The 25,973-nt window shown below is 44.2% G+C and overlaps 1 protein-coding gene across 9 annotated transcripts in view; it reads left to right on the top strand.

The window, feature by feature from the left end:
- Positions 1 to 25,973, top strand: part of ARHGAP21 (Rho GTPase activating protein 21) — a 138,923-nt gene that overhangs the window by 86,341 nt on the left and 26,609 nt on the right. For 4 of the 9 annotated variants that reach the window (XM_077268383.1, XM_077268384.1, XM_077268382.1 and 1 more), the window contains exons 7-8: positions 12,060 to 12,089; positions 13,096 to 14,947. In XM_077268383.1, coding sequence (XP_077124498.1) covers positions 12,060 to 12,089; positions 13,096 to 14,947 — 1,882 coding nt within the window. Of the gene's footprint in view, positions 1 to 12,059; positions 12,793 to 13,095; positions 14,948 to 25,973 lie in introns of those variants that run through there. The other 5 variants (XM_077268388.1, XM_077268386.1, XM_077268387.1 and 2 more) reach the window with 2 other exon arrangements.

Here is a 25,973-nt window from a genome sequence, read left to right as displayed (position 1 = left end):
TATATATATATATATATATATATATATATATATATATATATATATATATATATATATAATCTATATTGTCAGTCGCTGCTCATTAGTGCGGAGGAGCGACATTACGGGTGATCTCCGTTGTTTGCCGTTTCTTGCTCTTCTGGTCCCTTTACCTCCTCGGCGGTTTCCTCTTGTTCGTGCAGGTAGATACATTTCCTGTTTTAGTTCTTGCTTTTTATTGAAGTCCTGCCCTATTCCAGGGAATTTCCATATTCTCGCTACGCTCCGGTTTCTCCAGATCAGATGAGTCACTATTGGTATTTAAGACTCCTGCTTTCTTCCATTTAACATGACTTCATTTCACGTGTAGCACCAGGACCCTTGGTGAGAATGCAGGAATACAAAATCTCTGCCGCCCTCTTCCAAAAAACCAAAAAAACAGCGCCACTCCGCTTTATAGGTTGTGTCTGGTATTGCAGATCACCTCTTTTTGAAGTTAATAATAATAATAATAATAATCTTTATTTTTATATAGCACTAACATATTACGCAGCGCTTTACAGTTTGCACACATCACTGTCCCCGATGGGGCTCACAATCTAAATTCCCTATCAGTATGTCTTTGGAATGTGGGAGGAAACCGGAGATCCCGGAGGGAACCCACGCAAACACGGGGATAACATGCAAACTCTTTGCAGATGTTGTCCAAGGTGGGATTAGAACCCAGGACTCCAGCGCTGCAAGGCTGCTGTGCTAACCACTGCGCCACCGTGCTGCCCGTTAATGGTTAAGTTAATGGTGCATTTCCTCTTGCAAGGGCAAGTGGAATTAAATAGCGCCCATTAAAATGAATGGGTGACCTTGTGCTGAATAAGAGCTGTGTGATTATAACTAGTGATGAGCGAATGTGCCAGGATAAGGTGTTATCTCAGCATGCTGGGGTGCTGACCGAGCGTATTCTACGTGCTCGAATAATATGTCCGAGTCCCTGCAGCTGCATGTCTCACCGCAGCACCTGCAGGGATCGCCTGGAATGATCCTTGACCTTCTGGCTTCTCACAAAAACGTCCTTTCCATGGATTGTTTTAGATGGATTTATTTATAACTGGGACTGTTATTTGGTATCTCGATCAGTGTGTAACCTGCGGCTATTGGGAGGAATTATTTTTTTTTTGTTTGTTTTTTTTTTGGTTTAATTCTAAGGTTAAAGGGATGATGGCTTGTTTAGAGGGATTGTCTAATAAACACCACCACAGTTCGCATGCTTCGGTGCAGTCTGAAACTGGTCTTCCCATGTAGATATATATATATATATATATAACGCCCTATGGCAGCTGCTGACAACACTGGTGAGTCCCCAACCTCAGAGGTTGCAGCAGATTGTGGGTCGACTACTAGTGTGTTATCCAGGCATTATATAGCACGTGGATGTATATTTGGATCACTTTATTTTTCTGTCTGCCCAGTAAATAGTTTACAGAGAATGACAGGCAGATTTATGTGCATGTAGATTAAGTACAGATAGTATCACATCCCTGTCTCTGCCTCTATATGATCTAGGCGCAGATGGGACCACCTCCTAGACTCTGCCTCTATATTATCTAGGCACAGATGGGACCAATTCCTAGACTCTGCCTCTATATGATCTAGGCACAGATGGGACCACCTCCTAGACTCTGCCTCTATATAATCTAGGCACAGACGGGACCACCTCCTAGACTCTGCCTCTATATGATCTAGGCACAGATGGGACCACTTCCTAGACTCTGCCTCTATATTATCTAGGCACAGATGGGACCACTTCCTAGACTCTGCCTCTATATTATCTAGGCACAGATGGGACCACTTCCTAGACTCTGCCTCTATATTATCTAGGCACAGATGGGACCACTTCCTAGACTCTGCCTCTATATTATCTAGGCACAGATGGGACCACTTCCTAGACTCTGCCTCTATATTATCCAGGCACAGACGGGACCACCTCCTAGACTCTGCCTCTATATGATCTAGGCACAGATGGGACCACCTCCTAGACTCTGCCTCTATATGATCTAGGCACAGATGGGACCACTTCCTAGACTCTGCCTCTATATTATCCAGGCACAGATGGGACCACCTCCTAGACTCTGCCTCTATATTATCTAGGCACAGATGGGACCACTTCCTTAGACTCTGCCTCTATATTATCCAGGCACAGACGGGACCACCTCCTAGACTCTGCCTCTATATGATCTAGGCACAGATAAGACCACCTCCTAGACTCTGCCTCTATATGATCTAGGCACAGATGGGACCACTTCCTAGACTCTGCCTCTATATAATCTAGGCACAGATGGGGACCACTTCCCAGACTGTGCCTCTATATAATCTAGGCACAGATGGGACCACCTCCTAGACTCTGCCTCTATATAATCAAGGCACAGATGGGACCACCTCTCTGACTCTGCCTCTATATTATCTAGGCACAGATGGGACCACTTCCTAGACTCTGCCTCTATATTATCCAGGCACTGGGACCACCTCCTAGACTCTGCCTCTATATTATCTAGGCACAGATGGGACCACCTCCTAGACTCTGCCTCTATATAATCTAGGCACAGATGGGACCACCTCCTAGACTCTGCCTCTATATAATCTAGGCACAGACGGGACCACCTCCTAGACTCTGCCTCTATATGATCTAGGCACAGATGGGACCACTTCCTAGACTCTGCCTCTATATTATCTAGGCACAGATGGGACCACTTCCTAGACTCTGCCTCTATATTATCTAGGCACAGATGGGACCACTTCCTAGACTCTGCCTCTATATTATCTAGGCACAGATGGGACCACTTCCTAGACTCTGCCTCTATATTATCCAGGCACAGACGGGACCACCTCCTAGACTCTGCCTCTATATGATCTAGGCACAGATGGGACCACCTACTAGACTCTGCCTCTATATGATCTAGGCACAGATGGGACCACTTCCTAGACTCTGCCTCTATATTATCCAGGCACAGATGGGACCACCTCCTAGACTCTGCCTCTATATTATCTAGGCACAGATGGGACCACTTCCTTAGACTCTGCCTCTATATTATCCAGGCACAGACGGGACCACCTCCTAGACTCTGCCTCTATATGATCTAGGCACAGATAAGACCACCTCCTAGACTCTGCCTCTATATGATCTAGGCACAGATGGGACCACTTCCTAGACTCTGCCTCTATATAATCTAGGCACAGATGGGGACCACTTCCCAGACTGTGCCTCTATATAATCTAGGCACAGATGGGACCACCTCCTAGACTCTGCCTCTATATAATCAAGGCACAGATGGGACCACCTCTCTGACTCTGCCTCTATATTATCTAGGCACAGATGGGACCACTTCCTAGACTCTGCCTCTATATTATCCAGGCACTGGGACCACCTCCTAGACTCTGCCTCTATATTATTTCCATAGTCCTGTATTAGCAATGGCTGGGTCACTTCCACATAATGCATAAACACATTTTCCAGTGATGGGTGTCACCAGAAAAAATGAAGTGAAAAGAGAGCTATTAAAATTAATAAGTTTATTCAGAATATTGTTCTAAAAAGTATAACACATAATAATTCATAATAAATAGAAAAAGACAGGGGGGGAAGCAAAACCGAACCTCCAAACCAAAGGAGGCACTCCACAAGAATACACAGTGCACAGAACAAAATATTTAGAAGGTAATACCCTTAGGGAGGGTGCTCATGAAAAGCAGTCAGATGTATACCAATGTATTAGCATAGAGTGCTATAGGAACACTTGGGAAGTGAAAGAAAAATCACTATATATACTGATTGAGCATATCATAAGAGCAGATCTCACTCCCTAAACAAGACGGATTACCTGTAGTTGTAAATATCAGAGGGTCTGTGCGCTCAGGTCAAGGTGATGTGGAGGCCTCCTGCGCCCAACAAGCGCCGTTTCGCAAGTAGCTTCTTCCAAATGGGGCGTGGATGGGACCACCTCCTAGACTCTGCCTCTATATAATCAAGGCACAGATGGGACCACCTCTCTGACTCTGCCTCTATATTATCTAGGCACAGATGGGACCACTTCCTAGACTCTGCCTCTATATTATCCAGGCACAGATGGGACCACTTCCTAGACTCTGCCTCTATATTATCTAGGCACAGACGGGACCACCTCCTAGACTCTGCCTCTATATTATCTAGGCACAGATGGGACCACCTCCTAGACTCTGCCTCTATATAATCAAGGCACAGATGGGACCACCTCTCTGACTCTGCCTCTATATTATCTAGGCACAGATGGGACCACCTCCTAGACTCTGCCTCTATATTATCCAGGCACAGATGGGACCACTTCCTAGACTCTGCCTCTATATAATCAAGGCACAGATGGGACCACCTCCTAGACTCTGCCTCTATATAATCAAGGCACAGATGGGACCACCTCTCTGACTCTGCCTCTATATTATCCAGGCACTGATGGGACCACCTCCTAGACTCTGCCTCTATATTATCCAGGCACAGATGGGACCACTTCCTAGACTCTGCCTCTATATTATCTAGGCACAGATGGGACCACCTCCTAGACTCTGCCTCTATATTATCCAGGCACAGATGGGACCACCTCCTAGACTCTGCCTCTATATAATCAAGGCACAGATGGGACCACCTCTCTGACTCTGCCTCCCAGGATCTACCTCTTTATTATCAAGGCACAGATAGTACAGCCTCCTAGGCTCTGCCTCTAAATTATAATATCACCGATCAGTGATGGCAGGAGCCACTGAGGATTTTTAGTTTCTGGACTGTGGCAGTAAATAAAGTTCTAGGTGATGGCTAAGTGAGGAGTTACGGAGGCCTCTGATACTTCAAGGTTGAGGAATTGTTCATAATTTTACATGAAATTAATTAGCTGATTAGTCTTCTCCGGATGGCGTTGGACACAATCATGCTTTTCTTGTCGGGAGGGGAGGATTCCTCATAATCTGCATTCTCGGCTGCTCTTGGTCTGATACTTGTACAGTCCGCACTGTCCATTGCTGTATGGATGAGTGAGAACAGTAGCCTTGTGTTTAACACAATGGGGCATATTTATCAACCCGCAGTCTAAAATAAAATGGCAGAAAATTTGCTTTTTGACCGTCGTCTGATGGCTGCAGTTTAATGGCTGATCTGTAGAAAACGTCTTTTATCTTTTTGTTTTCATCTTTTTAATATGTTGGGGGCCTGTAGAGGGGGTGTCCTGGACTTTTTTTTGTGTAATTCGCCTTAAGACCACATTAACCCCATATGCTCTTTCTCCTTTTGCGGCTGGGGTTTATTACAGTATTAGATGGAGTTGCAGTGATAAGTATATGGCTTATGTGTCACATCTTATTTTATGTGAAAGGTGGACTTGCCAGTGTGAGACATGTAGATCAGGACAGCAGACTGTCAGCCATTACATGTCTCACACTGGTAACTCCTCCATTCATATAAAATAAGCTCTGGAGGCAGATTCTCAGGGAGATCTATGTCCAACCCACAGATCTTAACAGCTCATTTACATATTAAGAACACAATGGATTTCTCTGGCACAAGACAACGGATCTCGGATATCAAGGTATCATATTATTCAGCTTCTTATGACCTACATGCCCATATAGACGGCTTAGGAGGGTTGATCCTACTGACAGATTCCCTTTAAGTACCCTCCATCCCAGTCAGAACACCATTTTTTATTTTTTTTGGCAGGGCTTACATCATCCCTGTCCCTTTTGGCCCAGTAGTCCTGGAAAATCTAGGACATTAGACAAGGTTGTGATCGGGAACATCAGATTTTATTATTCAACCAAATTATTATATTTTTTTTCCTATACAAATATTCCAATAGATAGTCAAATTTTTGGGATTACTGAATGGTTGCGTGTTGGCAGCAGAACGACTTCCAATCTCTCACGTATTGCGTTGTAATGTATCCTCTGGAAAGGATTATTGATGAGCGAGCATGCTTGGATAAGGTGTTATCTGAGCATGCTCGAGTCTTAAACGAGTATCGGTGTGTTCGAATAATATGCTCGAGTCTTCGCAGCTCCGTGTCTCATGGCTGTTCAACAGCTGCAGCACATGCGGGGATTGCCTAACCAACGGGATCCCTGCATGTGTTGCGGCTGTCGAACAGCCATGAAACACGGGGACTCGATCATCTTTGTCGAGCACCCGGAAAACGTCTTATCTGAGCACGGTGAGGTACAACATACTCTGAGACTAACGGGATAAATCATCCAGATGACATAAGTGCTGCCCCTTACTGATCTCTGGGTAAGTTATTGTACAGGTCACTGCCCCTTCATTCCTGCATTCGGGTGGTCTCGGGTCTCTGACCCTGCGATTAACAAGGTCAAAGAGGCGTTGCAGCAGGTACAAATGAATAATCGCTGATGGGGAATACTGCAAATTCTTTCTTTACTCTTGTGATTTCGGTGGAAAAGCCTGAAGATATCGCGCGCTTCCCCTCCGTACGTCTGTTGGCAGGATAAGACTTTGCGCAATTTACTATGAATTGGGAAGAGGAAAGTCATTCGGGCGTGTCGGGTCTCGTTTCCCCTAATATTTCTTCAGCTTACATATTGGTCTTGATACCGAACTAGAAGTAACCAGTGTGTCGTCTTCAAAGGAAAAAAAAATAAAATATCCGCTGAGGCATGCTGGAAACCGTCAGCCGCTAGACTGTTTCCTAAGCCATGGCTTGTATTACTATAGCATGATAATTAGATAAAGTCTAATAATCATTTCCTTTCAGTAAGTAATTCTCTGCCTGGCACCAACTTGACCCACACATTGTGGAGTGGCCTGCAGATGGCTACATAGATGCATGTAATTACGTAGAGCGGTATGTCACACACGGGCTCAATACCTTGAAGACAAGGCTGAAAGCTAGAGACTAAATGATACATTAAAGGGAATCTGTCAGCAGGTTTTTGGCTTTGTAATGTGACAGCAAAGTGATGTAGGGACGGAGACCCTGATTCCAGCGATGCATCTTAGTTTACTGGGTGCAGCAGTTGTGATAGAATCCTAGTTTTCTCTGCTGCAGATCTCTGAATGCTGAGCTCTGTATGACCCCGCCCACACCTCTGATTGGCTGCTTTCTGTTTATACACAGAAAGAACCCAATCAGTGGTGGTGCCTGGTGGGACCAGGAGGCACGAGACACCTAGTCCTGATGGTAAAAAGTGACAGAAGAACCAAACACTGAAAATCCAGACTCTTTGCATGCAGGAAAAATCATTGACTAAGGGCCGGTGCAGAAGAGCATATTTTTCTGTCTGAGTACGATCCAACAACATTAAATCGCGCTCAAAACCAATGTTGGTCTATGGGGCCGTGCACATATCCAAGTACGGATTCGGATCACATTCGGCCATGCGAGTCAATGAGTCCGTGGAAACCATCGGATTGCACTCTGATGAATTCTGAGTGCAGTCTGATTTCCACAGGCTAACAGGATAGAGAAGATGGTGCACTTTTTCTTTTTTCTATTTTTTCCCCTCAGTCTCCTCATCCGAGAGAATCAAATCATAGTCGCCCTCTGATCAGAATTTCATCAGTGTCAATTGCATAATCGATCCAATTCTATCCATGGTTGTCTGCACCAACGCTGAGTTGCAGTTTGCACTTCTTCCGTTCTGCCCTGGGGAATAGAGAAGGTCAATGACACATCAGGTTGTTGTCCAATAACTCTCTATTAAAGAGTGATTCCTACTCTGGAGGACTCAGCGCTACCATGTCTTATTCAAATGAATGGACAACTTGCACTACCACACTTCGCCTGCAGAGGCCGCTGCAGTGAAAATGCTCAGCTTCCCACAGTGGTGACATTTGATCGCTAGTGATTCTACCAATCGCTTTTTTTTTTTTTTTTGTAAACAGATTACATTCCTTTTTCTTGTGGGTACTTCTCATGTGATGCTAAAGGCGGCTCCATCAACAATATTCTCCTTATTCCCGACAATTCCCGACAACAGCTCTGGGTGATTTCAGACCATGTATTAGGTTAAAATAACTGATTTTTCACGGTTTCTGTAACCTCACACGCTCCTGTTTTTCCCATTGTCCATTTTGCGCAGATAAACATGGTACTGTAAGAGGTTTTCCCATTAATGCTGCACCAGTGCCTGACTGTGCTGTTACAAGGTTATAATGCAGCCTTAAAGTGGTCCTCCTTTTGCAGCGTTGCCACGTGCAGATGAGAGAGCAGCCCCTTTTAAAGCTTCCAAAAGAAACAATTAAAAATTGTGTGTCTTCGTGAGGAACGCACTTCTCCTCTGCCTCCCTGCTTCCTGTCCTCCAGGGGCCGATGTTTTCCCTAAGATTGTCCGGTCCATCTGCTCTCTTAGATGCGGCACGCAGAGGCAGCTTGGACTCTGCTGCGTCAGAGGAGCACAGAATCCTGCCCGGCAATCTGCTCCGCTTCCTTCGCAAAGCTTGTAGGCTCTAAAAGAAAAGAGCTTGCAAGCACACACTCAATGTCTAGGAAATAATCTGCAGAGGTGGCCGGTAACCAAGGCAATGAGCAGTACACTATAAAGCTAAAACTGTGAGCCTCAGGGGCGGGACTGTGAGCCTCAGGGGCGGGACTGTGAGCCTCAGGGGCGGGACCCAACTGTCTCCAATGTGCCTGTGAGGCTGCTAAGGTGCCAGAACATGAATCTGGAAGGGTCTGTCTAAATTTCCCAGCACTTATTGCATCCAGTTCTTGCACACGCAGTGGTATGGCGCTCTCGTATACCGTAGCTATGTACTAATGCTGTCCGGGCGATACTGAAAAACACAGAATGAGTCTGAACACAACATTCTCATTGATGAGTACAGGCTGGTGCGTCAGTGACCTGTCGGCATGTCTGCGTCGTCCTCTCTGACTCTCGGCAGATGAGTAGTTTTACTGTTATGAGTGTTCATGTGATCGGCGCACAATTTGCTGTGAGATTAGAGTCCATTTAATCCTCCTCATCCACCGATTTATTGTCTGCCTTCTCTGCCGCCACTGTGCCTCTTTGTGGAATAATATTTACCCCATTCGAAGAAAAGTAATTTACTTCACACATTTAATATGTCCGCTGCTATATTTCCCATTCTTTATATTACAGGCAGCGGTCCACCTCCGCAAATAATGCATTCATTGCCTTTGTAAAATGAAAAATGAGGCTGCTTTGCAAATAACCTTAATTGGAGTCTGTCACCCTGATTCCTGTGATGTCACTTACTGCTCACTATAGTTCTGATGAAATTGTCACTAGAGGACTAGTAAACCTGCTGCCAGGTAGTCCTCCATATTCATGAGCGCTGTATTACCCCGCCCCCCACCACTGATCGGCTGCTCTCTGTGAATAGGCAGAAAGCTGCCAATCAGTGGTGGGGGCGAGGTTATGGAGCTCAGCATTCAGAGGACTGCTAGATCTGCAGCAGAGATTTTATCAAAATGACAGCAAGCAGCTCAGTAAGTGTCACATCGCTGAAATCAGTGTCTCTGCCCCTTCATCAGGCTGCTCTCAAAAACCCCAGTGTTTACAAGGGCGGTATGTACACATTTTCTTTAGTTTTTTCTGATATTCTATTTTTTTTTCCTAAAGCCCCAAAAAACAATTTTGAAAGTGGTCAATCCTTTTCTTCTGCCCCCATTTGAAGGCAGCATCGAGAAATGGCATGAGCCATGATTCTAACTCTGGGTTATTTACTGGGCTTCTCGCTGTGGTTTTGATTGAACTGTGTAATAGTCTGCCACCCTACTAGTCCTCTCGGTGATTAGCTTTTGTTTTGTAGTCCTCCATATTCACGAGCTCTGTTTATCCTGCAATTATTTCTGCCTATGCCCAGTGTGCATAGAAAGCTGTCAATCAATTATGTAGGCGAGGTTATACGGAGCTCAGCATTGAAAGGACTAGCAGATTTCTTTTTTTTTTTTTTTACTCGAATATTTTTTATTAAAATTCTTTTTTTTTCACACAGCAGTACAAAACAACTCCACCACGAAAGGGACCCGGTCCCTCTTGTATCCTCTCCACAACACGTCACCCTTACAAACATAACACTTTAAGATATGGGGTTCACTCAATGACAACTGTGGGACTCCATCCATTATTTCACACCACAGCCCCTCTTCAATAGGGCCTATCATGCCCTCCCAATTTTCTGGGGTGTTAATACAAGGTCCAACAGATACCTATAAAGTAATGAGATTAGTCCCCAGAGTTATGGGAGCTGGCTTTGGGACTGCAAGGCCGCCCATTGGTTTTTCTCTTTGCAGAGTTTCAAGTTTAATTCTTGGAGTTTGTCTTCCCCAGATTAAGTCCCTGAACATGCCGTTAACTTTATGGAAATATCTCTGGGGCAGCGGAATTGTAGCATTATGTAATACATATAGCAATGGTGGCATCCAGGTCATCTTGGTGCGACCCACCACTGACGGTGCTAGTATAGACCACGTGTCTAGTTAGTTAGAATCTCGACAGTATTGGGTTGAGGTTAAGTTTCTCCTAGTAATTTTAGATGTTACATTAATACCTAGATATTTAAACTCCGTGTCCACTTGTAATCCCTAATCAGTATAGTGAGGTGCATTAATGTTCCTGTTATCCAGTGTTGGCAATACCGATTTAGTCCAATTAATCACCAAACCCGAACAATTTCCCAAACTTCTAAATTGTCTTCGTATCCGCAGGTAATGTTTTGGAGGCTTCGGCCAAAAATAATAAAACCTTGTCAGCGTAAGGCGCAATTTTCTCCTCCATATTCCTTCTGCGACATCCCACTACTCCAGGGGGCTTCCTAATAATCACAGCTAATGGCTAATGCGAACAATGGCGGGGACAGAGGACAACCCTGCTTTCCCCACCACCACCAGTGCAAAGGCTGAAAAGGACTAGCAGATTTGCAACCGATTAAAACGGCAAGGAGTTCAGTAAATGACAGCACTGGTATCGGGGTCTATGTCCTCAGATTTTGGAGTGTAATCCTGGGGACAAATTCCCATTAGGTCCTGTCTTTCTGGACCCATGTTCATATGCAACATATAGATATAATTTGTAATAGAACAATTTTATAGTTTTGTAACGTCTGGAGGACAAAGCGAGACCCAGGGATATAATCAGGGAAGGCCCATTATTTTTCAGTAGTCACTATGTAATACCTCATTTCCCCTGCGGGAGTGCTGTAGGGAATTTGAACACTTGCTGCTCATTCCTCCAGCTGATTGCTGAGCGTCCTGGCAATTGCATACCTTGTATTCGCTGGGTTTTATTGGGTGACCCTTTTTAAATAAAAATGTATACTTGAAGTCTCATCATGCTGGGAAGAAAAACTGTACAGCGCCGCAGAGCATGTTGGAGCTATATATGTAATGGATAAATGGCTCTGCTCGTAGGTACTTCCGCCATTTCATTGTAAGATGTTGTGCTGGGACTTGTAGTCCGAGACCAGAGCCACAGGTTGCCTGCTGCAGCCCTATAGAGCAGACTTTGTATGCATGTGCCATCCACCCACCCAGATAAATGCTTCCCTGTGGATGTGTGCATTGAAGAAATCTCCACGGCGTCTTTCTAATTTTAGCAGGAATGTGGAGAAGGGGCAGCTTGCAGTCAGCTGAGCCGGTGCTCATGATTGTATGGGAAGCCGCACTGTTCGGGATGCATAATAGAGCATTGGTTTCGTCATGTCTAAGCTGCGCCGCCGAACGCTGTGGAGAGGGAGCGAGCGTTATTAGCTGTAGTGCCTGGGAAGGAAGGATCGGTACATGTTGCAGAAGACATGTCCATGAGCAGCACCCAGGCTCTGCCATCCTCCTCCTCCTCCTCCAGCAGACGAGAGCCGTCCATGCAGTGACATATGCGTGTGCGAGCCCCTGCAGCCCTAGGAGGAAATGGGAATGAATCTGCTCCACCGCCTCGTCCATTCTTTTTGGTACCTTCCACTGAATCCAGCGTAGATGTATTTTTAGCTCGGCATCAATACGACAACATAATTCGGTCTTTTACACCAATAAGCAGCTTTTTCTTCTTCTTTTTTTTTTTTTTTTTTTTCTTACTATGCTTTATTTCCTGCCCAGCTGCAGTTTCCAAAGGAGATCACAGCTCTGGTAAGATGCACAGAAGCCATGTCTCTCTATGGAATGTTTAATTTTCATTTAATATGTCTGACATCCTCGCTCGTTAACACCGGAACTGGTTCTATTCCAGCAGTGCTTCACGTCTGTGTCTTGTAAATGTGGATTTGCATGCGATGCCTTTTTTTTTTATTTATAGAATTATTCCATTATTTTTGTATTTCATTTTTTTTTTTTTGCATTTTTCTGCATCGTTGTGAATGCTGCAAGGGGAGGTCAATGCCTCGCCCCGGGATCACTAGTTTATGGGTGCACGCGTTGGCTTTCTACCCTCCCGGATGCACGGAAGGAGCGAGCAGGCTGGGCTCTTCCTCAGGAGGCTGTCACCGGCCGAGCAGGAACTGCTGTAACCTGATACCACACCTGTGCTATATAAATACCTGCGGACACCAATTCCATTTTTTCTTCCTCTCTGCATCGGCAGGCTCTGCAGTCAGCTTTTTTTTTGCTCCGTACATGAACCTTTTTTTTAAAGGATTCTACCCGATGGAGCTCCTGTCCATTCAGATGCTTGCCATTCCCTACTAACCTGTAAATTACCCCCCTCCCTTGAATGCCGGAATTATATTTTGCCATGATCTCTGAAGTGCGTTTTGATACGCAAGGGAGATGGATAAACCGTGCCAAATTTAGTGTAACGCTTTTTCAGAGGAGTCTGACTCTAAGGCGCTACAAGGTAAGGTCTCCGCCATTGTGATTAGAAGGATTTGTGTTTCCTAGGCTCATTCACAAACTGGGCTAAATACGTTTTCGGTTACCCGCATCTGCTGTGATAATTGGGTTAATAAGAAATGTATTTTTCTTTTGCATGTCGCTTGGCTCATCTGGCCTAAAAAAAAAAAATTACAAATATTGTATGGTTTATTCCCCATCATGCCCATTTGCTTTACGATTTCAGGTGGAACCCAGGATCTGTATTGCAAAAATTGTTGTCAAATATTTTCTACTATTTTTCTAATTGTTACTTGTCTCCATCTAGGCATATTCCCAAGATGCTTACCTGAAGGGAAATGAATCATACAGTGGCATCGCACACAATATACCCGAACCTCCACCTATATGTTATCCCCGTGTAAAATCTGCACCCTCGGTGATGGCCCAACTGGCCGAAGCTTCACCTCAAGGCACATCTTTGGCTAAGCAACCAGTTCGGCCGGTAAGACCATCAGCACAACCAGACAGAAACCACCGAGTGGAAATCCAAGTGCCTCCATCGCCAACCGATCTTGTAAAGACGAACACTGCTGTTTGTGTCTGCAATGAAGCTGTAAGAACTGTTATAGTGCCTTCTGGGAAGGTGGTAGAGCTTTCATCAAGTAGACCGAACAGTGCTGGTCCTTCACATCGGGTCGATCCGTGCGCACTCATAAAACCAAGGACCACATCTCCACCCTCTGCAGCTGTCCCGGTCATGTCGATGGTAACCAGACCAGTTGATGGTGGACTTAAAAGTAAACCTCCAAGCTATGGAGGCCATGTTGACTCTCTTTGTACTGGGAGGGCAATTATCCCAGGCGAGGAATCGCCATCTCCTACTAATCATTATTCTTCAACTTCTCCCCAGCACATAGACTGGAGAAATTACAAGACCTACAGAGAGTACATAGATAACAGACGTATGCAGATGTATGGCCACAGAACCATACAAGAGAGACTGGACAGCCTTAGAGCTGCATCGCAAAACACGGAATACAGCCAAGTTTCCCCCATCCGCTCATCATTCGAGATCCGTCGCCGCAGTACATCTCACGATAGGGTTCCTCATCCTGCCCAAATTCGGCAACGGAGTGTTTCTCAGGAAAGGCTTGAAGACCCCGTCATTGTGAAAGGTTGGAAAGAATGGCCACGTAGTGCTTCTCAAGACACTCTTACATCACCATCTGTCGTTCCCAGGAGCAATAGATCGGGGTCATGCGATTACCTTACTAAAAAACCAGATCACTATACTGGTGATCCTCGAGATGCAAATGGTGAAATAAAGCACAACTACAAATGGACTGGATTTACTGAACAGGATGATCGTCGGGGTATTTATGATCGATCTAGACAGCATTCAATTCACATGTCTCTTCGAGCCCCAAACTTCCCTGTCGGACCCATTGTATATAGTTCAGATAACAGACGTCGCGTTTTAGGCTCGGCACATCCTTTGCAGAAGGTCCCAGCTGAGCATAAAGGCTCACCGGTAACGAGGAACTTTCAGAGTTCCTCCTGCAGATACTCACATTCTCGACCGTCTATATCCGAAAGAACCAACTTTCCACTTGCAAAAACGAATTCTGTAAAAAGCTCTTCCTACGGACCTAAACCGTTTTCCCCAAATATAAACTTCGATGACGCAATCGTCAAAGACCAAAAAGCGGTGAACCACATCAGCAGACTAGGGACATTAAACACGCAGAAAGCATCTCCGGCGGAAGCCGCTCATAATTTACATCTGGATGCAGTCATCAAATCTCCCATCTCTACTTCTTCACCGATTCCCACCAGACCTGTGCAACAACAGGTGACAAAAAGCTTAGCTACCTCCGATAGCATGGACGTTCAGAACGGGCAAAGCCCCGCAACAAAAGTCCATTTGTCTGCTTCAGAATTTAATTCTGTGGATCCCGTGATCTTAAGAGATAAATCTCCGTCTGGAAGCCAGGCGCTCCAGCCTCTACGTCAGCAATCTTACATTTTTGCCGTCAACGAGCTGGAATCTGTGTCCGACACGACCTGCTGGTTACCCAACGACGCCCGGAGAGAAGTCAAGATAAAAAGTATAGAACAGAAGAAGGTATCTGGAGCCAACTCACCAGGAGATTCACTGGCCTCCATACCCTTCATAGGTAAGATCTAGATTATTGATTGATGCTGATATTTGTGTTTGCCTCATTTGGACTTTATGTATGGTGGCACCTCGTTTTAGGATTTCTTTTTGGAGGGCCATTGTGTGTGAAACCAGTTGGGGGCTTCTTGAGTAATTCTATCATGAAATTGTCTAACTAGACTTACCTTAATTTGGTAGACTAATTGCACCCCCCATTTGTGATTTATTCCTTGTAATACTGGTTCGCTTTAAAGAAATCTGATCAGTTCTCCTTTCCTGTTGAGATGACGACATTTGCTATCTAGGTTTTTGGTTTTTTTTCGTTATCTTCAGAATTACAGATAATCATCCACGTACTGAAGGAGATCCGGTGTAGATCTGTTGTTAGTCAGATACATTGCAAAAAGCTTCTTGTTGTTTGTGCCTAGGTGTATAGGAGGGAAGCTCGCACGGCCGGGTGTTGTGTGTACGATGGGCCCTGCCCTTTCTCTTCTCCGTGGAGATGCTTATCTGCCATATGCTTGCATCATAAATTAGTGTATGACTCCTGATTAATTATTGAGCCTGAGTCAGTGACATATTACCACTAATAACACTGCTGTCACTGGAGCGATGGCTCATACATCGGGCTGTACAGTATGGGCCATTGGGATGTGCCGGCTATACATTGTATGACTACACAGATGTTTTCATGGATCCTGTTGTCACGATCTTTGTGAAGCAGGATCGTGGTCACACATGTAGGACTTTGTAGGTTTATGGGCTTCACAAGAGTGAGGAGTAGATGATGGTGGGCCGTGTAGCACGGTCGGCTCTATAGTAGGACATTGTGGCTCATTTACTACAGTAGATGAAGAATTCCCGGCACTCGGATATTGTGGATCTTGATTCTTTTGTCAGGATCTGAATTTTTCAGCTCCACCCGTGAGTTCAACATCAGAAACGTTCAAGATTCACAATATCTGAGAGCCGGAAATTCTTCATTTCATTTAACTTCCATGTGCACCACAAGGAGTGTAGTGTCTCGAATGCCCCTGGCTTGGGTCGGCATTGGTGCCCCATATGGCCCTAGATATTGGCCCCCTGGCTCAGCATTAGGAGTGCCCACCCCCTCCCTCCCCAGCATGGCCCTGGCCGAAGGCATGGGCAACCCCCCCAGCATGGCCCTGGCCGAAGGCATGAGCAACCCCCAGCGTGGCCATGGCCGAAGGCATGGGCGACCCCCAGCGTGGCCCTGGCCCAAGGCCATCCAATTTCATATTTCGTACAAAATGGGCCAACCTTACAGTGCTTGTCTTTTCATGTAGACACCAGAATCAATTCTTTGGTCAGTTCAAGAGCATGTATAAGGGCCATGATTGTTGATATAGTGTGTGATTATGCACCCGCAAGGTGAGCGGCTCTAACTTACAGGTGTTTCTCACAAAATTAGAATATCATCAAAAAGTTAATTTATTTTACTTCAATTCAAAATGGAAATGGCTTTCTCCAGCAGGACTTGGCCCCTGTCCACACTGCCAGAAGTACCAATACCTGGTTTAAAAACAACAGTATCACTGTGCTTGATTGGCCAGCAACTCGCCTGACCTTAACCCCATAGAGAATCTATAGGGTATTGTCAAGAGGAAGATGAGACACCAGACCCAACAATGTAGACGAGCTGAAGGCTGCTATCAAAGCAACCTGGGCTTCCATAGCAACTCAGCAGTGCCACAGGCTGATCACCTCCATGCCATGCCACATTGATGCAGTAATTGATGCAAAAGGAGCCCGACCAAGGATTCAGTGCATTTACTGAACATACATGTCAGTAGGCCAACATTTCGGATCCTTTTTCAAGCTGGTGTTATAACGTATTCTAATTTACTGAGATAATGACTTTTGGGGTTTCCATTGACTGTAAGCCATAATCATCAACATTAACAGAAATAAACACTTGGAATAGATCACCCTGTGTGTAATGACTCTAGAATAGGAATTTTACTTTTTGTATTGAAGAACTGAAATTAACTTTTTGATGATATTCTAATTTGTGAGAAGCACCTGTAATTGAAAGTGATGAGAACTAGTGAGTTTCCTTAATTATCACAAAATGCCAGCCCTCTGTTAAATTACTGTCAGGAGGTCAGTCTATAGGCCCCATTACTGAACACAGGGATATCTGTCAGATCGGCCCAGAGTCTGTTAGGGCCTTTTGACAGATGATCTCGGGGTATCGTTGGATTTCGAGCAGCTGATCCTTTTGATCTCCTGGACAAAATGAATCTGTCAGCGGCTCTGTAGTAGACAGCCGAGCGTTCCTGTGTATGGGGGGGGTGATAGGGCCATCGGCCAAACCATCATTCGGCTGTCAGATTTGTGATGGTGTTCCTATAGGTGCAGATGTAGGTGCATGGCTGCAGCCCACGCCGTGCATTATTTACCTGTGATTTACAAGTCGTGAGCTGGGATTATTCCGAGTATATTGTAGGATGAGTGTCACCACGTTGGCTTCGCTTGTTCAGCCTACACATCCCCTGCGCCTCGGTATATGCTGCTCCCATCTAGAAATCATCTGGGTGCCATGCAGCAGAGGGGAATGTGCCATTAACGCTTTGTGGCTGTACAGTCAATCCTTTACTACATAGTCTTCTTCCAGCCCCCGTCCTCCTTTTAGGGATATTTTGTTTTTTGTCCAGTATTTGGCCAGTAAAGCAGGTTGTGCACAGATATGGTTGCCATTACGGCTTTAATTGGAGGTATTCGGCATCATAATTACTAAGGTTACACATTTGAGCATATTTGGTTAATTTTGGGAAAGGAAAATGCACATAGAAAGGAAAAGTATCACTCGTTACATTTTATTTTTTGTATCCTGTTAGTTCAACGATTAGCTATAATCCACTGCAATTGTTAATTTTGCCTGCAGCACCCCCGAAGGTGAAATAAGGCATTACATTCTACTCATTAAAATCACCGCTATACCTGGTCCTCCAGTAGGTGCTGTTTTTTTTTTTTTTAATTCACTTTCTGCTTTAACTTTACCTAATATATACCGTCACTTGGTACACTTTGAATACTAGAAGAAACAACTCGAAAAGTAGCCCAAAGAGCTGATACATTTAGACACTTCTTTTTTTTTTTGGTAGCGCTACTGGTTGACTTTAAGCAACGAGCTGCAATTCAAGGGGATCCATGGTGTTGTATAAATTATGGCCATCCGCTGTCCAACAATAGTAGTGCTACATAGGGTCTCTATGTAGCCCGAGCCTTAATCCAATGCAGTTACATATTTTGGTTCCTGTCCCTTTAAATATCTGTAAATCTATTGGAATGGTTTGTAGATTTACCACCTGTACATGGAGAACAGGTCGGCGTGCACGCGTGCTGCCGATCACATGGCCGCGGCGCACATCTGTTACCAGTTCAGCTCGTATTCCTCCATATTGCACCACGTGATGTGCCACAACGGGCTTCTAAGGTTACAGACAGATAAAACGTTGTGCAAAAAGAAAAGGGGGTATGGCTTTGCTTAAAAAAAAAAAAAATAAAGTAAATAAAAATCATACGTGTGACCCGGCGAGGAATGCGGGCCCGGTGTGTTCCGCGGAAGATCAGCGTTCTGCACCCTGGTGTCTTGGCATCGGGCCACACCAGAGAAAGGTGAATCCACTCTCACTGCGGCTCTACCAGTACAATTAAGGAATGACTGGTTTATGCCGCCGGCAGGTTAACACTTTCCTTTCCCTAGGAGATCGCATTGTCTTAGATTACGTTGGTAAACCACAAATGAACGTGTCGAACTTCTGTCTGAGCTGCGCACCCCATGGTGGGTTCACCCGCTGCGTTTTCGACAGCACTCATACGAAATGCTATTCTTTGGGTACTGCAAATGAGAATTTTTTCCCCCCACAGCGTGCACCAAGTTATTTCACATGTTGGATGAGACTCCCATTCAAGTCTACGGTGCGCAAAATAAAAATTGATTCCATACGGAGCCACCCTCGATTTTTACCGATACATTTGCAATTCTCGAACATAGGAATCTGTATTCAGTCCTGTAAATTTTTAGTAGTTGCCGATTCTGTAAAAACGGATGAAAAATGAGAAACTAGGTTTCAGCTTATTTTTTATATACTTGACATTTTTTTTGTTTTGTTTCGTGATTGGTGGGGGTCTCCAAACCGATCTCTCCCCCCCCCCACCCGCACCTGTTAGTATGTAAAAAATAATAATAGATGAGTAGTAGTTGAGTAGATTCATTCTAGCCAGCTGCCGGCACTCGGAGATGGATGTTCTTCCCTTAAATCGACTTTAATCCACCATTTCTCCATATTCCCTATTTACAAATTGAATAAGAAGTAGGAGTAGAAAAACTGGTTTTTACTTTTGTCACCTGAAAATTTGCATATTGTCAGGAAGATTTATTTCTTTTATTTTTCCACCGAGTTTTATGTTCCTGATTTGTTTTATTTACATTTGTGCAACATGTCAACCTGTTCACCTATAGATGATCTGGATACCCCCTACATGAAAATAATGAAGTGTGTACATAATGTATATTTCGGATGCATCAGGCGGGAGAATCTGTGGAGACAGAGCTTCTCACGCCCTTAGATGTGACTCTCCAAACCATCTCGTGAACATCTGCAGATTTACAGTAGGACACTTGCTCATCCCTTGGCCACAAGAAACTCATACGGCCATTTTGTTCTCATTGACGGATGTCCTCATATAGACAGTCCCTTTAGAAGCCATTCTAACTTTTCACATCTGCAAAATATTAAAAAGCATCTTCACCCCCAAATTCTACAGAAATTATTATTCAAAGCTTTGGACTCCTTTTGAAATCTAAATATCTGTTTCCAATCTTTGTTTTTAGACCCCCTAATATATAGTTTTAAGTTTATCCAAATTTCAGATTTTTCTCTTGTACCAGTGTCTCTCCCAGTAATATAGGCTGGATTTGGTGCTTCTATAGCAGCACAGCTTCTATCCTGCATTTATTTCCTCTTTTACTCACCTATATACAGCAGCCTGTTTTCTGACCCCTGAGACGTAGGTGCATTTCTCCACTCTTTGGAGATCTCCGTACATCCCCCTACCTGCTGTTATCTCCAACACTGAAAGAAGGGAAGGGAGCGCAGTCGGCGGCAGAAGCTTTGCTGGATTTGTAACATTTTTGCCCATCCAGATGCAGGCGCTAAATGGTAGAATATTTTTAATGAATATTTTTGATAATTTCTTAATTTTGTAATTTATAAAAAGGTATGATGAGGACCTCTGTACATGGCTGTGGAGACAGATTTTTCATTTAGTAGCTTGAGAAGTTACTTTAGTACCGTAATGGCGGCCATATTAATGTTTTCATCCTGGTAACATGTCCATTAGAAATGTCTCGCCACTTGCAAAGCGTTAAAATGCTTAATTTGAGTTTTTATTGAGACATTAGCAAAGTATCCCGGCTTTAACAAGCAGAAGGAAGATGCATTAGTGTGTATCCACTTAGCTAGTAGTGTGGTACAACAGTACTAAGTGGCGGCACTAATGCATCTTGCTTCTGACTGTCTGAGCAGAGATACTTCCCCAATGTCTCCATTAAACCCCAGTATGTTGACGATGTGTGGGTTCATATCCCCTTGGACTTCAATGTATATGATCACGTTGGCAAATCTGACTTTGGATCGTTACTAATCAGAAGGACAGGAGTTATGATGGCTCAGCTCGCAGATTTCTTAATGGCAATCTGACCCCTTACAGGGCGATTAATATAGGTGGTCCTTGCTGACTCTGAGCCTCGTCATAAGATCATTTTGTCTGGAACTCCTCCCTATGAATAATTTCATGAGAATTTCCATTGTTTAATTACAAGAGAGACCGCGAAGTCAATGTCCGGAGTCTCCAGAGCTTCTACATCTTACAGTGGCATGTAAAAGTTTGGGCACCCCTGGTCAAAATTACAGTTATTGTGAACAGTTAAACAAGTGATTAAATGATCTCTGAAGGCCTAAAGTTAAACATTATAGAAAGGCAAAGTTGGAAGAGACCTCCTGCGTCATCGTGTCCAACCCCCTGGTCAATGCAGGATTCGCTAACCCATCTCACACAGATATCTGTCCAGCCTCTGTTTAAAGATGTGCATTGAAGGAGAACTCACCCCTTCTTGTGGCAGCCTGTTCCACTCATTGATCACCCCTCACTGTCAAAGTTTTTTTTCTATTTATTACATTGCTTCTCGTGTCTCCATGTGCAAATTGGAATGATGATCCCTCTACACTGTGACAGCCCTTCAGATATTTGTAGACCGCTATTAAGTCTTCTATTTTGCAAGCTAAACATTCCCCAAACTTCTAACCTTTCCTCATAGGACAATGTTACATTGCCTTTGTATTTTAGGCAACAAAATATACACTGCTCAAAAAAATAAAGGGATCACTTAAACAACAGAATATAACTCCAAGTAAATCAAACTTCTGTGAAATCAATCTGTCCACTTAGGAAGCAACACTGATTGACAATCAATTTCACATGCTGTTGTGCAAATGGAATAGACAACAGATGGAAATTATTGGCAATTATCAAGACACCCTCAATAAAGGAGTGGTTCTGCAGGTGGGGACCACAGACCACATCTCAGTACCAATGCTTTCTGGCTGATGTTTTGGTCACTTTTGAATGTTGGTTGTGCTTTCACACTCGTGGTAGCATCAGACGGACTCTACAACCCACACAAGTGGCTCAGGTAGTGCAGCTCATCCAGGATGGCACATCAATGCGAGCTGTGGCAAGAAGGTTTGCTATGTCTGTCAGCGTAGTGTCCAGAGGCTGGAGGCGCTACCAGGAGACAGACCAGTACACCAGAAGACGTGGAGGGGGCTGTAGGAGGGCAACAACCCAGCAGCAGGACCGCTACCTTGGCCTTTGTGCATTGAGGAACAGGAGGAGCACTGCCAGAACCCTGCAAAATGACCTCCAGCAGGCCACAAATGTGCATGTCTTCACAAACGGTTAGAAACAGACTCCATGAGGATGATCTGAGTGCCCGAAGTCCACAGATGGGGGTTGTGCTCACAGCCCAACACCGTGCAGGACGCTTGGCATTAGCCACAGAACATGATTGGCAAATTTGCCACTGGTGCCCTGTGCTCTTCACAGATGAAAGCAGGTTCACACTGAGCACATGTGACAGACATGACCGAGTCTGGAGATGCCGTGGAAAGCGATCTGCTGCCTGCAACGTCCTTCAGCATGACCGGTTTGGCAGTGGGTCATTAATGGTGTGGGGTGGCATTTCTTTGGAGGGCCGTACAGCCATCCATGTGCTCGTCAGAGGTAGCCTGACTGCCATTAGGTACCGAGATGAGATCCTCAGACCCCTTGTAAGATCATATGCTGGTGCGGTTGGCCCTGGGTTCCTCCTAATGCAGGACAATGCCAGACCTCATGTGGCTGGAGTGTGTCAACAGTTCCTGCAAGATGAAGGCACTGAAGCTATGGACTGGCCCGCCCGTTCCCCAGACCTGAATCCGATTGAACACATCTGGGACATCATGTCTCGCACCATCCACCAATGTCACGTTGCACTACAGACTGTCCAGGAGTTGGCAGATGCTTTAGTCCAGGTCTCAAAGGAGACCATCAGGCACCTCATCAGGAGCATGCCCAGGCATTGTAGGGAGGTCATACAGGCACATGGAGGCCACACACAGTACTGAGCATCTTTTCCTTGTCTTGAGGCATTTCCAATGAGGTTGGATCAGCCTGTAATTTCATTTTCCACTTTGATTTTGAGCATCTTTCCAACTCCAGACCTCCGTGGGATATTAGTTGTGATTTACGTTGATAATTTTTAGGTTTTATTGTTCTCAACACATTCCACTATGTGATGAATAAAGATTTACAACTGGAATATTTCATTCAGTGATATCTAGGATGTGGGATTTTAGTGTTCCCTATATTTTTTTGAGAAGTGTATATAAGCATAAATTTTCATCAATGGGCCAATGCAAAAGTTTGGGCACCCTGCATGGTTAGTACCCATTAGCACTCCCTTTTGCAAGTATCACAGCTTGTAAATGCTCTTTGTAGCCAGACGAGTCTTTTTTCAATTCTTGATTGAAGGATTTTCATTCATTCTTCTTTAGAAAAGTCTTCCAGTTCTGTGAGATTCCTGGGTCTTCTGCTATTTTGCGGTCTAGCCACAGAGCTTGTGATGCTCAGATCAGGGGACTGTGAGGGCCATTGTAAAACCTTAAGCTTGCGCCTTTTGATGTTGTCTGTTGTGGATTTTAACGTGCTTAGGGTCATCCATTTGTATAAGTCATTGTCTTTTCAACTTCAGCTTTTTTACAGATGGTGTTATGTTTGCATCAAGAGTTTGTTGAAATTTCATTGAATCCATTCTTCCCTCTACCCATGAAATGTTCCCAGTGCCATTGGCTGCAACACAATCCAAAGCATGATTGATCCAACCAAATGCTTAATGCTTGACAAGATATTCTGTGCCCTTTTTTCTTCACATATACCTTAGAACTGTTTGGCCACAATGATCAATTTTAACCTCATCGGTCCACAAGACTTGTTTCCCAAATGCATTATGCTTGTTTGGATGCTCTTTTGGATACTTCTGATGCTGAATTTTATGGAGAGGAAGCAGGAGAGGTTTTCTTCTGATGACTCTTCCATGAAAGCCATGTTTGTGCAGGTGTCTTTGAACAGTAGAACAATGTACCGCAGATTCAGAGTATAAATCTTTATAAAGGTCTTTTGCAGTCAAGCAGAGGTTTTGTCTCTCTAGCAATCCTACAAGCAGCTCTCACTGAAATTTTACTTGGTCTTCCAGACCTTATCTTAACCTCCACTATTCCTTGTAACTGCCATTGCTTAATTTAATTTCAAACTGAGGAAAGGGCAACTTGAAAACGCTTTGCTATCTTCTTATAGCCTTCTCCTGCTTTGTGGGCCTCCGCCATTTTCTTTTTCAGATTGCTAGGCCGCTGATTTGAAGAACCCATGGCTGCAGTTTTTGGCACAAGGTTACAGGAGGCTGGGTGTTTATAAAGCTGGGAAATTTGCATCATCTGGCCTTTCCGAACGATGATGGTGAACAAGCCATAACCCCAACAACCCTTGGTCAATATCTATTATATATTTTTTTCATGTGCAACTTGCTTCATTGTTCACAAGAACAGTAATTTTGACCAGGGGTTCCCAAACTTTTGCATGCCATTGTATACCTCATCTAGTACCCACTTATGTATACATGTCCTTGTATTGTGACTGTTCCTTAGGCTATGTCCCCACAATTTAGCTTTTGGTGAGTTTATCTACACCTATTAAATTGGGTTACTTTTGGTTTTTTTTATTGCGTTTTTGAGTGCATTTTTGTATATGCATTCTTGCTTTTTTTTTTTTTTTTTTTTTTTTTTTCTGGTTGGTGTCATGTTTTAAATAAAGCTGTATTTGTTTTTGAAACCTCCTGGTATTTGTCTTTGACGAAACATTATTGATATAGTCCTGTTTGGATAACAACATGTTTTTGATGCTTTTCTGCTGCAGAAACTTAAGTTTTTAGTATGTTCTTTCTTTTTACGTGTGGATTTTCCACATCTAATGCTAGACTTTGGGAAAAATCTGCATATAAGTGTGTCCCCGCAAGAGAGATTAACTTGAAAACACCCACAGAAGGTCAGATTACACGAAGGAAAAAAGTCCACATGGGCAGGAGATCTCTAGAAGTCTTATCTGCTTTGCTGGAACTGTAAGATGCTGTGTTTTTTTTAAGGTATCGAAAATTTGCAGCATCAAAAACTCTTGGCGGGCACACTGCGACGGATGCCGCTGCGGTGATGGATGCCGCTGCGAACCAGCTAAACCATCTGCTCCGCTAATGAGCGGAGGTCCCAGTGTACCGGGATAGAAGCCACCCACTGACATGAATCTGCTGTGGGAGATGAAGATCATACGTTGGAGGACGTCCCTGAGATTAGTTATGCACCACCCTTGTTCATGGGCTACATCCGGTATTTCAACTTGGCTTGCATCATGGCACCCACCTGCAGTACCCCGCATTGCCCACAGACAAGAGTGGCGCTATTTGCTATAGAAAGAAAGTTGCATTATTTTATTTTTTCCCTGTAGACAAGCCATTGCCAAAGTAATATCTACAATGTGATATTGTCAAAATCACACAATGGCATCACTTTTTTTAGGCACTTGCTATTTAAGGAATTCTCTAAATCTTGAAGGCTGAATATTTCTTTGGGTATGTTCACACCCGTTTTTCTTTACTTTTTTTTTTATGCAGGAAAAAATGCATTTTACCGTACCAGCAAAGTGAATGAGAATTCAAAAAATCATGCACGCTTTTTTTTATATTTTTTCCATTTTTTTTTTTTTCTAAATTCTTCAGCACGTCAATTCATTTGGCATTTTTTCCTTTTTTCACCTATTTCAATTAATGGGAAAATTAACTGTGCATATTGTACGCAGCAGTTTTTCTTCCTCCGCTCTGGTTTTTGGTGCAAGAAAATAAAAATAAAATCAAACCTCTTGTGTATGAATGAACATAGCCGCATACCTGGCCGTGAGACTTATCAGACAGGAGCCCGGCCGCGTGTGACAAGGTTCTTCTCCCTCCACACCTTGCTTGTCGGCCGCACGCTGACTCACTTTCCTGCAGCCGGGTTTTGCACGTCATCGGGCAGACGGTGACAGCGCAGCGCGGTTAATCATAGCCCTATTTTTGTGCACATTTTACAACGTAAAAAAAAGATTGACAGAAGAGAAGGAACCTGTAAAGTTCTTGTGGTCACGGATGAGTCTTTATTAACAGCCATTTCCGCCTTTCATAAAATTGGAACACCGCATTCCTAAATTTGCAACCACTCTGGTAAAATACTGTAGTCATTTTTCTACCGGCCACTAGTCAGGTAGAATGCTATTTTATGGAGGACATCTTTTTTGGAGGATGCGTAAGAGCAGCAAGCAAGTGTACCCATATGTTCGACTGTTTACAGCCCACCTATAGAAATTAAAGCCGACCTGTCAATTTGATACCAAATAGC

Source organism: Ranitomeya variabilis, chromosome 6 (genome assembly GCF_051348905.1).
Source record: "Ranitomeya variabilis isolate aRanVar5 chromosome 6, aRanVar5.hap1, whole genome shotgun sequence".
NCBI lineage: Eukaryota > Metazoa > Chordata > Amphibia > Anura > Dendrobatidae > Ranitomeya > Ranitomeya variabilis.
This window is presented reverse-complemented; position numbering and strand designations above follow the sequence as displayed.